Source organism: Mirounga angustirostris, unplaced genomic scaffold, assembly GCF_029215605.1.
Source record: "Mirounga angustirostris isolate CCGP_5_RB_7025 unplaced genomic scaffold, mMirAng1.0.hap1 SCAF_13, whole genome shotgun sequence".
In the NCBI taxonomy this organism is placed as follows: domain Eukaryota; kingdom Metazoa; phylum Chordata; class Mammalia; order Carnivora; family Phocidae; genus Mirounga; species Mirounga angustirostris.
Window position 1 is genome coordinate 47,106,563 of NW_026991721.1, and position 12,663 is coordinate 47,119,225.

The window sequence follows — 12,663 nt, forward strand, 5'->3', positions numbered from 1 at the left end:
CATTTGGATGTCTTCTTTGGAAAAATGTCTGTTCATGTCTTCTGCCCATTTCTTGATTGGATTCTTTGTTCTTTGGGTGTTGAGTTTGATGAGTTCTTTATAGATTTTGGATACTAGCCCTTTATCTGATATGTCATTTGCAAATATTTATAGATATCTTTGTAGGGCATTTAGTACAAGGCCACAGACAACTAGACACTTACATTTATTTTTTCATTCATTCAATAAATATTTGGCTCTTACCATGTGCCAGGCCTGGTTCTAGGCACTGAGGATATAGTAATAATCAAAAGAGACAAAATCCCTGCCCTCCTGGAGTTCTAGTTGGAGAGATAGGTAAAGATTGTACCTATAAATACGTTAGAAGGAGCTAAGTGCTAAGGAGGAAAAATAAACCAGGGGAGAGGCTGTGAAATGTCTGGAGGAGGGAAAACATTTGCAATTTTATTTTATTTTATTTCTTTTATTTACTTAAGTAATCTCTACAGTGAATGTGGGGCTCGAACCCATGGCTCTGAGATCAAGAGTCACATGCTTTTCCAACTGAGCCAGCCAGGCGCCCCAAGTTTGCAATTTTAGGTGAGAGTTACCAAGGAAGACCTCACCAAGGGGGAACTTTTGAAAAATGAACTAGTGGAAAAAGAGAGCCATGGGGTTGGTGGAGGTAAGAACACTCTAAACCGAGGAGTAAGCAAGGGCAAAGGCCTTGAGAGGTAAATGTCTTACCATGTTCTCTTCCAGGTATAGTAAGGAGGTCAGTGTGGCTGGAGTGGAACTAATGAGGGAGAGAGTAGCAGGAAAGAAAATCAGAGGCCACAGAGGGCCCAGATTATGTAGAGACATGTAGATCCTAGTAAAGATTTTGGTTTTTAGTCTGGGTGAAATGGGAAAACTCAAGTGTTTTGAGCAGTGAAGTGACATAATCTAATTCAGGTTTTAACCAGATCAAATTGGCTGCTCTAAGCAGGGAGATAAGAATAAAAGCTGGAGGATCAGTTAAAACACTATTTAGGCTAGAGATAATGGTGATTTGGGTCAGAGTGGTGGCAGTGGGGGCAGTGAGAAGTGTTGAAATTCTAGATATATTTTTGAAGATATAACTGACAGGAATTGTTGACCCATTGGGCGTGAAAGAAAGAGAAGGTTAAAGAGTGACATCAAACTTTTTGGCCTAACCAACTAGAAGGATAGGGTTGCTTTTTTTTTTTTTTTTTTTTTAAGATTTTATTTATTTATTTGAGAGACAGAGAGAATGAGAGACAGAGAGCATGAGAGGGAGGAGGATCAGAGGGAGAAGCAGACTCCCTGCCGAGCAGTGAGCCCGATGTGGGACTTGATCCCAGGACTCCAGGATCATGACCTGAGCCGAAGGCAGTCGCTTAACCAACTGAGCCACCCAGGCGCCCAGATAGGGTTGCTTTTAACAAAGATTGGGAAGATAGTGAGAGGGCTGGTTGGGAGTTGGGAGTATTAAGAGCTCTGTTTTGGACCTGGTAAGTTTGAGGTGTCTAATTAGATTTCCATGTAAAAATGTCAAGCAAGATTTTGCTTTTCAAGTTTAGGGGAAAGGTCCTTGCTAAAGATATTATTTGATAGTCATCTGTGTATAGATTGTACTTAAAGATGAGACTTTTAAAAATGAAAAAAAATGATTATGTAGATTATCTGTAATGTGACCCTAAAGATTTGTTATTTCAGGCTTTGTGTCAGCAAGATGGGATGTACATGAGACAAATGTCAGAATGTACATAAAAATGTTCTGTAAGTGAAATCAAGTGATATGTAGATAAAGATATACCAAGAAGTGCAGTACCAGGGGAAAGTGATCTTAAATCCAGGAATTTCAGTCTTTGTTTTATATGAGGAATCTAAACTTCCATGTGATTAGGAAGGAGAGAAGCAGACCTAGGAATGGAACCCAGGTGTGTCTAATCCCAAAGTTCATGCTCTTCTTACTCTACACCACACAAGTCAAGAGGATATGTGCTGTTCATTTCCAACCTGTATCCATGAAATGCAATGTAGTATAAGAGTGAGCATTGGACTGGGGTTACAAGGCCTGAGTTTGTATCTCAGATTTGCCATTTCTAGCTGAATGATTTGAACAAGTCTTTTCATTTGTCTGGATACTAGTTTTCTCATCTATAAAAGAGTTGTAACCTCACACAGTTGTTATAATGGTCAAATGTGAAAGGCTTTGTAAACTCTAAACCACTCTATGCAGGTGTGGAGTTAATGCTAGGGAGCAATTTGATTTACGATAGCATCAAGAATAAAACACTTAGGAATAAGTTTAACAAAAGAAGTATAAGACTTAATACACTGAAAACTACAAAACACTGTTGGAAGAAATTAAAGATCTAAATAAATGGAAAGGCATCTCATGTTCTTGTGGAAGAGGTAATATTGGTAAGGTGTTAATATTCCACAAATTGATCTACAAATTCAGTGCAATCTCTATAAAAATCTCAGCTGTTTTTTTCACATAAATTGACAGAATGATCTTAAAATTAATATAAAAATATAGGGGACCCAGAATAGCCAAAACAGTCTTAAAAGGAAGAACAAATTCGAAGTACTCATACTTCCTCATTTCAAACTTATTATAAAGCTACCATAATCAATACATTATTATACAGTCATAAAGAAAGACATACAGATCTTTCAAAGAGAATTGATAGTCCAGAAATCAACCCTTGTTATGTGTATGGTTAATTGATTTTCGACAAGGGCCAAGACAATTTATTGGGGAAAGAATAGTTTTTTTTACCAGAAATGATGCTGGGAAAAAGGATATTCACAAGCCAAAGAAAGAAGTTGGATCCCTATTTCATAACCATACAAAAAAATTAACTCAAAATGGATCAAATGATTTTAATTGATAACTCGATTTAAAAAGTCAAGGATCTGAATATATATTTTTTCAAAGAAGATATATACCTGGCCATTCAGCACATGAAAAAATGCTCAATACCATCAGTCATTTGGGAAATTCAAATCAAAACCACAGTGAAATTCCATTTCACACCCACATAGGATGACTATAATCAAAAAGATAATAGGTATTGGCAAGGATATAGAGAAATTGGAACCTTTATATTAATGGAGGATAGTCGGAAGAAAGACAGGCAGGGGAAAGGGGGGCCCTGTTCTAAGAGGAAACTACTCTTGGTTCAGGGTCCTCAGGTGGTATGTAGCGTGACTGAGTGGTCTAAGGTGCTGGATTAAGGCTCCAGTCTCTTCAGGGATGTGGGTTTGAATCCCGCCACTGCCAAAACATTTTTTTGGGTGCCTGGGTGGCTCAGGTTGGTTAAGCGTCCACCTTCAGTTCAGGTTACAATCTCAGGGTTCTGAATTTCTATGACATTTATGATATTTAAGCAAAGAGCTTGATCTGGTGGCCTGCGACTGACCAGCATGCCTTAGGGCAGTGGCGGCTGCAGTCCTCTTGATCCCTAAGGCTTCGAACACCACTCTGGAAGGAGCCCTCCACTCTTTCCCACATGAACAACTACCTGATAGGTAGATGAGTGCGTGGACAAAAACTTGATAGGGTGACAGGTGCGTGGAGGGTTAATCAGATTAAATCAACCTGCCAGAAATCTCATAAAAATGCCTGGACTTAGAAACTCTGAGGGCAATCCTCTCAGGTGCTCTCCCTCTTTGCGAGCTTTGTGCTATCAATAAACTTTGCTTTGCTGCCCACCACTGTTTATGGGGTCTACCTCTTCATTCTTTGAAGTGGTGTGACCAAGAACCATGGGCACTAAAGGAAAAGAAACAATATGTTGCTAGTGGGAATGTAAAATAATGTAGCCACTTTGGAAAAAGTTTGACAGTACATTAAAAGGTTAAGTCACCATATATCCCAGAAATTCCATTCTTAGGTATATACCCAAGAGACATGAAAGCCTGCACCCATGCAAAAACTTGTATACAAATGTTCATAGAACCAATGTTCATAATAGCCAAAAACTGGAAACAATACGCATGTGCATCTGATGAGTGGATAAATAAAATGTGATATATCCATACAATGGAATATTATTTGGCATTAAAAAGGAATAATGTACTGATATATGATACAACATAAATGAAACTTGAAAACATGCCAAAGTGAAATAAGTCAGTCACGAAAGACTACATATTATATAATTCCATTTATATGAAATGTAAATGTAAAGGCAAATTTATAGGGGTAGAAAGTTGATTAGTAGTTGTCTGGGGCTGAGAGCGAGGAGGTATGGGGGAGGGGAATAGGGATTGACTGCCATGAGTATGGGTTTTGTTTTGAGGTGATGAAGTTTTCTAAAATTGATTGTGGTGATGGTTGTAAACTCTGAACATATTAAAAACCATTGAACTGTACATTTATGTAGGTGATTTTTGTGATGGGAATTATATCTTAACAAAGCTGTTAACAATATTAAGAATGCTATCAGTGGAGTATTGGGTTTTTACTCAGCTAAACTAAATAGCCAGTTTTAATGACTGATCCTGTTTACATCATTCTGAAATGTTGTGTGAACCAGCCAAGACTAATAAAATACCATTTCTTTAACTTAAAAGGTAATATAAAATGAAGATCTTTGAGTAATACCCAAAGTTTCTGATTCCAGATCCAGGGGAATTTTTTCAGTTCTACCATCCTATTTCCCAAAGTACTGTACTAAGAGGAAAATATTATTTAAAAAGAAAAAGAGGTGCCTGGGTGGCTCAGTCGGTTAAGCGTCTGCCTCTTGGCTCAGGTCATGATCCCTAGGTCCTGGGACTGAGCCCCATGTTGGGTTCCTTGCTCAGCGTGGAGCCTGCTTCTCCCTCTTCCTCTGCTCCTCTCTCCTGCTCACTCTCCCTCCTGCTCTCTCTCCTCTCAAATAAATAAATAAAATCTTAAAAAAAAAAAAAAAGCATTTTTTTTTTTAAAGCTGAGATAAGTAGCATTTTTAAATATGGAAGGTTTTTTTGTTTTGTTTTGTTTTTAATCATTCTGGTAGTTGGGTCCTAGAAAAGAAGGAAACCGGTATTAATTGAAGGACTCCTCTGTGCCTGACACTTGTGCTTATTCAGTACAACCACATCTACCATCTGGTTTAACCTTTATAACACCTTAGGAGGTCGGCCTTATTATCTCTATTTAAACAGATGAGGAAACGGAGTCGGGTAGCTTGTGTGTCATCTAGCATTTGAAGCTGGGATTGAAATTCAGCCTTCTGAATTCCAAGTCCTAGTGTAATCTGGGTTGATTCATGGAGCACCACCTTCAGCCTTCTCTGATTCTGTTTCTTGCACCTGGCTGCAGAAATGTTATAAAACTCCAGCATGAAGCAGCTTTTTATATGACAGATTAGATCCTCATATCAAATACCCCAGGTTATGAACTTGTAATTTTAGATGTTATGCATATAATAGGTTTCTCCTATCTTATCTGGGTGTAGTTATGAAAAACTAACCATCTTATTTTTTCTTCTTTCCCTCACTTAGCAATGGTGAACTAGACCCCTGGTCAGGAGGTGGAGTAACCAAGGATATCACAGACACCTTGGTTGCAATCACCATCCCAGAAGGGGCCCATCATCTAGATCTCCGAGCCAGAAATGCCTTTGATCCCACGACCGTGCTATTAGCCCGCTCCTTGGAAGTTAGACACATGAAGCAGTGGATCAGAGATTTCTATGCCAATCAGAGAAAGAAGCACTGAACAATTTTGATCATTTTCAGTTTCTTCTTTTATGTTCATTCTACCCATGTTCCCATTCACTTTGGTTTTCTGCATGTAATTACTTTTCCTTGTTTGTCATTAGATTTGGTGGGGCGAAGGTTGAGATAGAAGAGAGGGTGACGGTGGTGACGGCAGACATCCCACATCCCGGGTCCTCGCCATCTTCACGCCACCTCCAGGAAGAATCTCTTTGTGACAGCTTTCCTACACCATCAGTGGCCCTCATAACTGGAGCAGAGTTCCTGACTGCCTTTCACAAGAGGGAGAGTCACTTCTTTTGTTTCTCTGCAAGCAGGGCTTTCTCTTGGTTTTGAGGTTAAAGTCTCTTTGGTCCATTTGTCACTCCCCATCCCTCCCCCCCCAAAAAAGAAAAGCAGAAAATAGATAAAAATGATGTAATTGCAGCTGGTAGGAAGGATGTCCGAGCCAATCCAGGAAATGGAAGCCATTTCTTTTGTACTTGATTTAATGACTTTGAACTGTGCTATAAATAAAGAGTAAGGCTGGACCTTATACCTGTGTGTTGCTTCTGAAGCTCACTCCAGCTGTTGGGAATGCTGTGTACCCTGGGCTTGGCTGCTTTTGGAAAGTCCTTTAATTTTCTCTCTTCTATTTGGCAGCTTTTCTCTGTTCTGGGATATTTGCCACTGTGGTACTGCCAGTAAGAAATCTGGCCTTTTTCTGCTCCATTTCTCTTTGTTCCTCAGGTCAGTTTTGTGGTAATTTGGTTACATTTTGCCAGTTTAGGAGAATGACTCTGTTTTGCTTTTGCTTTTACATCTGAGGAAGCTTTTATATACTGCAGTCACTGACAATACTTCAGTGAGAAGCCTTTAAAAATTGGTGAATCAACTATTTAGAAGATAGAATGTAGTTATATTCAGCATTTTGTTTTTTAAATTTTATTTTCTGGTGGTTGTTACTGCTGTCATTAAAGTCAGAAGTGTCAGGGTGCTAAGAGGCAGGTGCACGAGAACTTTTCTGTATGGCTTCCAAAAGACAAGCTGACTAATTCATGCAGGCAGCATATTTGACATTAATAAATGGCCAAGCCATTCCTATTTCCAAGGGGTTGGCTTCTTTCAAGCAGTTCTTACACTGAGACCTTTCTTCAGAAGAGCTTTTCTAGGATAACAAATAGGGTTGGATCAAAACCTTTCAGGAACACAGAGAGAGACTAACAGTTTCTACTCTGTTGAAAGATTTCTTCCCCCTTGTTTCTTTTTATTTTCTCTCAGTAATTTTTTTTTTCTTCACCCTGCCTTGGGAACATTTTCTGCTTTTCAAAAACTGTACCTTGAGCTCAGTCATTTCTAAAGCACTTAGTTTTTTAGAGTGCAGATATAGAGTGCATTCTTGGGTGGGAAACTGAAATATTTCCCTTACTTTCCCAGCATCTGGGAGATAGAGAAAAAATCTTTGTCTGGTTTTGGAAGCCTTCAGTTCTCATTGTAATGAGTTGTCCATCAAAGCATTTGGTCACTATTTTTGTTTCAGCATCTAAGAAAAGTCTGCTGGAGTGAGAGTTTAAGGGTCAAAACAATACTAGTTTTTATTCTGTATCAACTAAGAAGTTATATAATGCAGGGTTTAAGGGCTTAATAGAGGAGATGCCTACTATTTATTTTAGGTACTATTGATTTTGTGATATTTTTCTTGAAAACTTATACTTGTTTAAAATATTTAAAATATTTTGCCATTTGATTTAATATTATTTGGATGAGTTACATTTTTGTGAAGAGACGTATTGCCAAAAATTGCTATATTTTTCTGCAGGTATAATTTGGTCTTATGTACATGTTTTTCAATATATGTTTCATTACAGAAAGCAACCTTAAGTTAACCTAATTATGCTAGAATTTAATTTTAAGTTGAAAAAGAATTGGAACAAGAAATAAGCCTTATTTAAAGCATTTCTCTCATCAGTAGATGATGCTTTTGAAAGACATGGAAAGAGAAACCTAAAGAATTGGGGTGTTTTTATTTCTATTTTTGTTACTTTAACTACCTGGAGTCAATAGATAGAACTAAAGAAATAGGAATCTTTCAGGCACCTGGGTGGCTCAGTTGGTTAAGCAACTGCCTTCGGCTCAGGTCATGATCCTGGAATCCCTGGATCGAGTCCCGCATCGGGCTCCCTGCTCGGCAGGGAGTCTGCTTCTCCCTCTGACCCTCCCCCCTCTCATGTGCTCTCTCTCATTCTCTCTCTCTCAAATAAATAAATAAAATCTTTAAAAAAAAAAATAGGAATCTTTCTTTTTTTTTTTTTTTAAGATTTTATTTATTTATTTGACAGAGAGAGACAGGGAGAGAGGGAACACAAGCAGAGGGAGTGGGAGAGAGAGAAGCAGGCCTCCCACAGAGCAGGGAGCCCAATGCGGGGCTCGATCCCAGGACCCTGGGACCATGACCTGAGCCGAAGGCAGACGCCTAACGACTGAGCCACCCAGGCGCCCCGAAATAGGAATCTTTCTTAAGGGATCTGTAGGATCAAGAGATTACCCAGAGGAATCAATGTCTAGTCTAGTATATTAGAAGGCGAGGGCACTCAGCTATCATCCAGTCTAAACCCATCATTCGTAGGTGATGGCATTGTGGCCCAGAGAGACAGGACTTGTCACAGCTTATTTCTGGTAGAACCAGGTCTTGAATCCAAGTTTTGTTTTGTTTTGTTTTGTTTTGTTTTGCTGTTGTTTTTAAAATTGATATAGTGAAATAGTCTGTTTGGATAAGCAACAAAACCTCACCAAACCAGCTTAAGCAAAAGAGGGAATTTATTGAAACTATGCAGGAATAGCTCCAGGATTTGAATAAAACTAGGAATTGTGAGGGAGTGGAACCAGGGTCTAGCAAGTCATGAAAAGTCAAGACTGCTACTTTCTGTTTCATCTCAACTTTCAACAGAGGTCACCAGCCTATGGATGAGATTTTTATAATTTGGCCAGCAGTATAAAATGTATATGAGCATCAGAGTTACCTAAAGCGCTTGTTAAAACACTGAATGCTGAGCCTCACCCCAGAGTTTGTAATATGTCATGGGGGTGGACCCTGGGAAGTTGCCTTTCTCACAAGTTCCTAGGTGATACTGGGGCATCATACTTTAAGAACCACCAGTTGAAAGAATTGTGAATTTGAGTATCTCGAGACAGGAAATGCCCCGTCAATTCACCTCACTCCTGTTATCCTGCCTGATCCCATCTGAGTGTGGGATCCTCGCCTAAAGCGTCTCATCCCATGGTTGCTTCATTCTTTCTCTGCAGACGAGCTTCTCTGCTGGTACAAGGCCCATGACAACTTCCCAGCATGATGTCCTCAGGCCCCTGTGGCTGCACCATCTCACAAGCCCACGACTCTCAGGTGTTTAGGGAGGGATGAGGTTATAAAACCATGGCTTTAGAGATACACTGTTTAGGATGGAGAGGAAGCAGTTCAGGCAAATATATATATATGTATATATTTGTCTCAGAGTGTTTTCCAGAACATAAGTATCCAACAAAATGCCAATACTTATGTAGTAGAAAGATCCACAGTTAAGCTAGTTTGAAAAATGATGGGCTAAACAAAGTTAAATACTTGTTCTTTTTTGTTTTTAATCTGTAAATATGCATTGTGACTCTCCAAAATGGTAATGGAGAATGCAGCTTTTCCTGTTCTTACAGAGCAATCTACAAGGCATAAGGCATTCTGGGACTTGGAGAAAACAATAGTGAAAGAGCAAACACAGTATCTGTTCTAATAAAGTTTATGTTCTAGTGGTAGAAAGACATGAAATGTCAAGTTATACAATGAGTTGGTATAAGTGCCCTGAAGAGTGGGGGTTATTAGCAGGGAATCTGAGCTAGTCTACAGGAAGAAGAGAATGCTACTTAGAGATGTGATGTTTTAGCTGTGATCTAAGTGTGAATGGAAGCTATATAGGAAGAGGAGTGGAGAAAATGGCATGTGCGAAAGCCTGGAATGTAGCATATTCCAGGAACTGAAAGAAGGCCACTGTAGTAGGATAGCAGACCACAGGGAAAGTGACATAAGATTAATCTGCATATTTGGGCAGGGAGAAAGCTCATTCAAGTAGACGATGATTAGGAGTCATTATAAAGAATGAGAAATCAATGATGGTCCTAGGTCGGGAGTGACATGAACACATTTTCATTTAAAAAGGTCACACTGGAATATGCATTGTAGGGGGCAAGCATGTGATGTAGAGACCACATCATTTTTGCATTTGTCCAGGTTAGAGAAGAGGGTAGCTTTGACTAGGGTGGTAGGTGGCAATGAGAAATAGATGAATTTGGGAGAGATTTAGTAAGGAGTGTCAGTGGGATTTGATGATGTATTCTCTGAGATATGAGTTGGGCAGGTGTCAAGGATGATTTTTGGCTTATGCACTTGGATGGATGTGGTGCTGTACACTGGCAAAAAAGCACCAGAGGGTAGAGGGTGAGCAGGTTTGGCAGGAAGAATATGGGTTCAGTTCAGTTTTGTCAGGCTGAGTTTTATGCAATTTGAAATAGCCACGTAGAACTAGCTGTCAAGTAGGGCTGTTGGATGTAAAGATCTGGAATCCAGTCTGGACTGGAAAGCCTTGGTGAATAGATGGCAATCAAAGCATGGGATGTCAGTTCAAGGAACTAGTGTTCAGGAAACTTCAGGAGCCACTACTCTATTGTATCTACCATGTTACATTAATTAAGCCCTAAACATCTTAATTCTACACTGTAGTACATCTGGCTCCACTTAGCCAACTACCACTTGTGCTGCGGTACAGCCATGGCTTAGATTGGGATCTACCTCTCTGCACTCACTTCCCTTCCTTATTTGCCACCTATTACTTCCCTTATGCCCTGACATTCAGTCAAATCAAATTTCCTCCGACATTCCCTTCCTAGCATTACCCTCCAGTATGTTTTCACTGACAAACTTTTGTGCATCTTTCAAAGCCCAGGCCAACTTGATTACTTCCACTGTGAAGTCTTTCTCAGTTTTCCTAAAGGGAATGAATGGTTTCCTTATTTATGCTCTCAAAGAACAAGGTTCATACCTAGTATGTCAGTGACAAGGTAAGCTCCACCAAGGTAAGGATTGTCTGTTTTATTCATTTCTGCATCTCTAGGACCTTAAACGGTACCCAACTACCTCTAATTTAGTACATATATCCCAAATTGTGATATTTTGCTAAATGTTCTCACTGTCTTTTTAGGAAGACCAAGCTCTTTGAGAGCAGGAACTACGTCTTATTCTTTCTAGTAATCAGCATCTAGAATGGGGTCTGGCAGCCAGGTCTCAGTAGGCCCTCTGTAAATTTATGTGAGTAGATACATTTCAGGGTGGAAAGGCCAAGCTTTCTATCCATTGGTCTCTGTAGCAAAGGACCTTTCACAGCTCTTTTTTTTTTTTTTAAAGATTTTATTTATTTATTTGAGAGAGAGAGAATGAGAGACAGAGAGCATGAGAGGGAGGAGGGTCAGAGGGAGAAGCAGACTCCCTGCCGAGCAGGGAGCCCGATGCGGGACTCGATCCAGGGACTCCAGGATCATGACCTGAGCCGAAGGCAGTCGCTTAACCAACTGAGCCACCCAGGCGCCCCCTTTCACAGCTCTTATGTGCATGTGACCTCCTGTCCCAGGCTTTCCTAGATTTTGGAAAGGGGATGTCTTAGTACTCAATACCCCTAGGACTCAGACTTCCTGATTTACCTTCTCTTCAACTGAGTGTGCTGTTGGCTCCCTCTCCCACTCTGTCAGCCTGGCACTCTTTGTCACGGTGCTGAATGTAACTCTGTCTTGAGGTTAGGTGGGAACTAGACCATTAGAAACAGAGACATGCAAGTGGATGGATATCTCTGAAGCCGTTTTTCAGTGCAAAGGGTTAAAGAAAGGGCTGGTTCCAATAAATTTTGTTACCTACTAATGGAGATGGGAGGATGGAAGCTTCCAGTAGCAGAGCGTGAACTCAGTCTTGGATTGTTTAGTTCTACATGTGTGTTTAATGTGGCTGACACCTTTAATAAGAAGCTCAGGCCTGGAGTGTAGAAGTTACCTGCCCAAGGTCATATAGCTAACATGTTTATTTAATATTAATTTTTAAATTTTTGTTACATCTGCTTCTAAAGGTGTTCTAAAGATATACATTAAACACAGCAAGAGTGGGACAGAAGAGATTTAAAAGGGATAGAGATGTAAAATGGATCTAGGGAAGCAAATCATAAAGCAGCATTTATCAAATAGGTTCCACAGAATGCTAATAAGGCCAGATGTTAGTGGGTGTTTCATCAAGGAAGTATACATGATAAAAATGTTTGAACATGGTTGAAATAAATTTAAACAGATTATCTTTACTACAGAATCTCTCAAACTTTGATACGCTACGTGCATTGTGAAGAATGCAACATTTTCCAAACTTATTTGATCCAGAACCCCTTTTCAATATTTGAAGAACTAGTGCTTTGCCAAACACTCACTGAGAAATACTGCCATGGAATTCTATATATTTTTTAAAGACAGGGGCCAAGAAAATTTAGCTAAGTTTTCTAGCAGCCATCTGCAAAGAAGAAGACAAAATCAGTTAAACAGTTCACACTGTGCATAAAATAAATCAGATCAATCAACCTGGAGGACCCAGGCAGGAATTTCCTGATGGAGCCTCATAGAGGGGGAAAATGTGGTGAGATCTTCATCTTCTTTACACATATTGCTAAATTTCATTGTATTCATCCTTACACAATCCTTTAGTGTAGAGGAAAGGCTTTATTTTTTTTTAAGATTTTATTTATTTATTTGACAGAGAGAGAGCATAAGCAGGGGAAGCGGCAGGCAGAGGGAAAGGAGAAGCAGGCTCCCCGCTGAGCAGAGAGCCCTTACATGGGGCTCGATCCCAGGACCCTGAGATCATGACCTGAGCTGAAGGCAGATGCTTAACTGACGGAGCCACCCAGGTGCCCCTAGAGG

At 39.8% G+C, this 12,663-nt stretch overlaps 1 protein-coding gene across 7 annotated transcripts in view; it reads left to right on the forward strand.

Annotated features, from left to right (window-relative positions):
- PRCP (prolylcarboxypeptidase) overlaps positions 1-12,663 on the forward strand; it is a 148,640-nt gene that overhangs the window by 67,122 nt on the left and 68,855 nt on the right. For 5 of the 7 annotated variants that reach the window (XM_064576833.1, XM_064576835.1, XM_064576834.1 and 2 more), the window contains one exon: positions 5,482-7,684. The exons of the other annotated variants lie outside the window; for them this stretch is intronic. In XM_064576833.1, coding sequence (XP_064432903.1) covers positions 5,482-5,698 — 217 coding nt within the window. In that variant the 3' untranslated portion in view covers positions 5,699-7,684. Of the gene's footprint in view, positions 1-5,481; positions 7,685-12,663 lie in introns of those variants that run through there. 7 annotated transcript variants of the gene reach the window in all.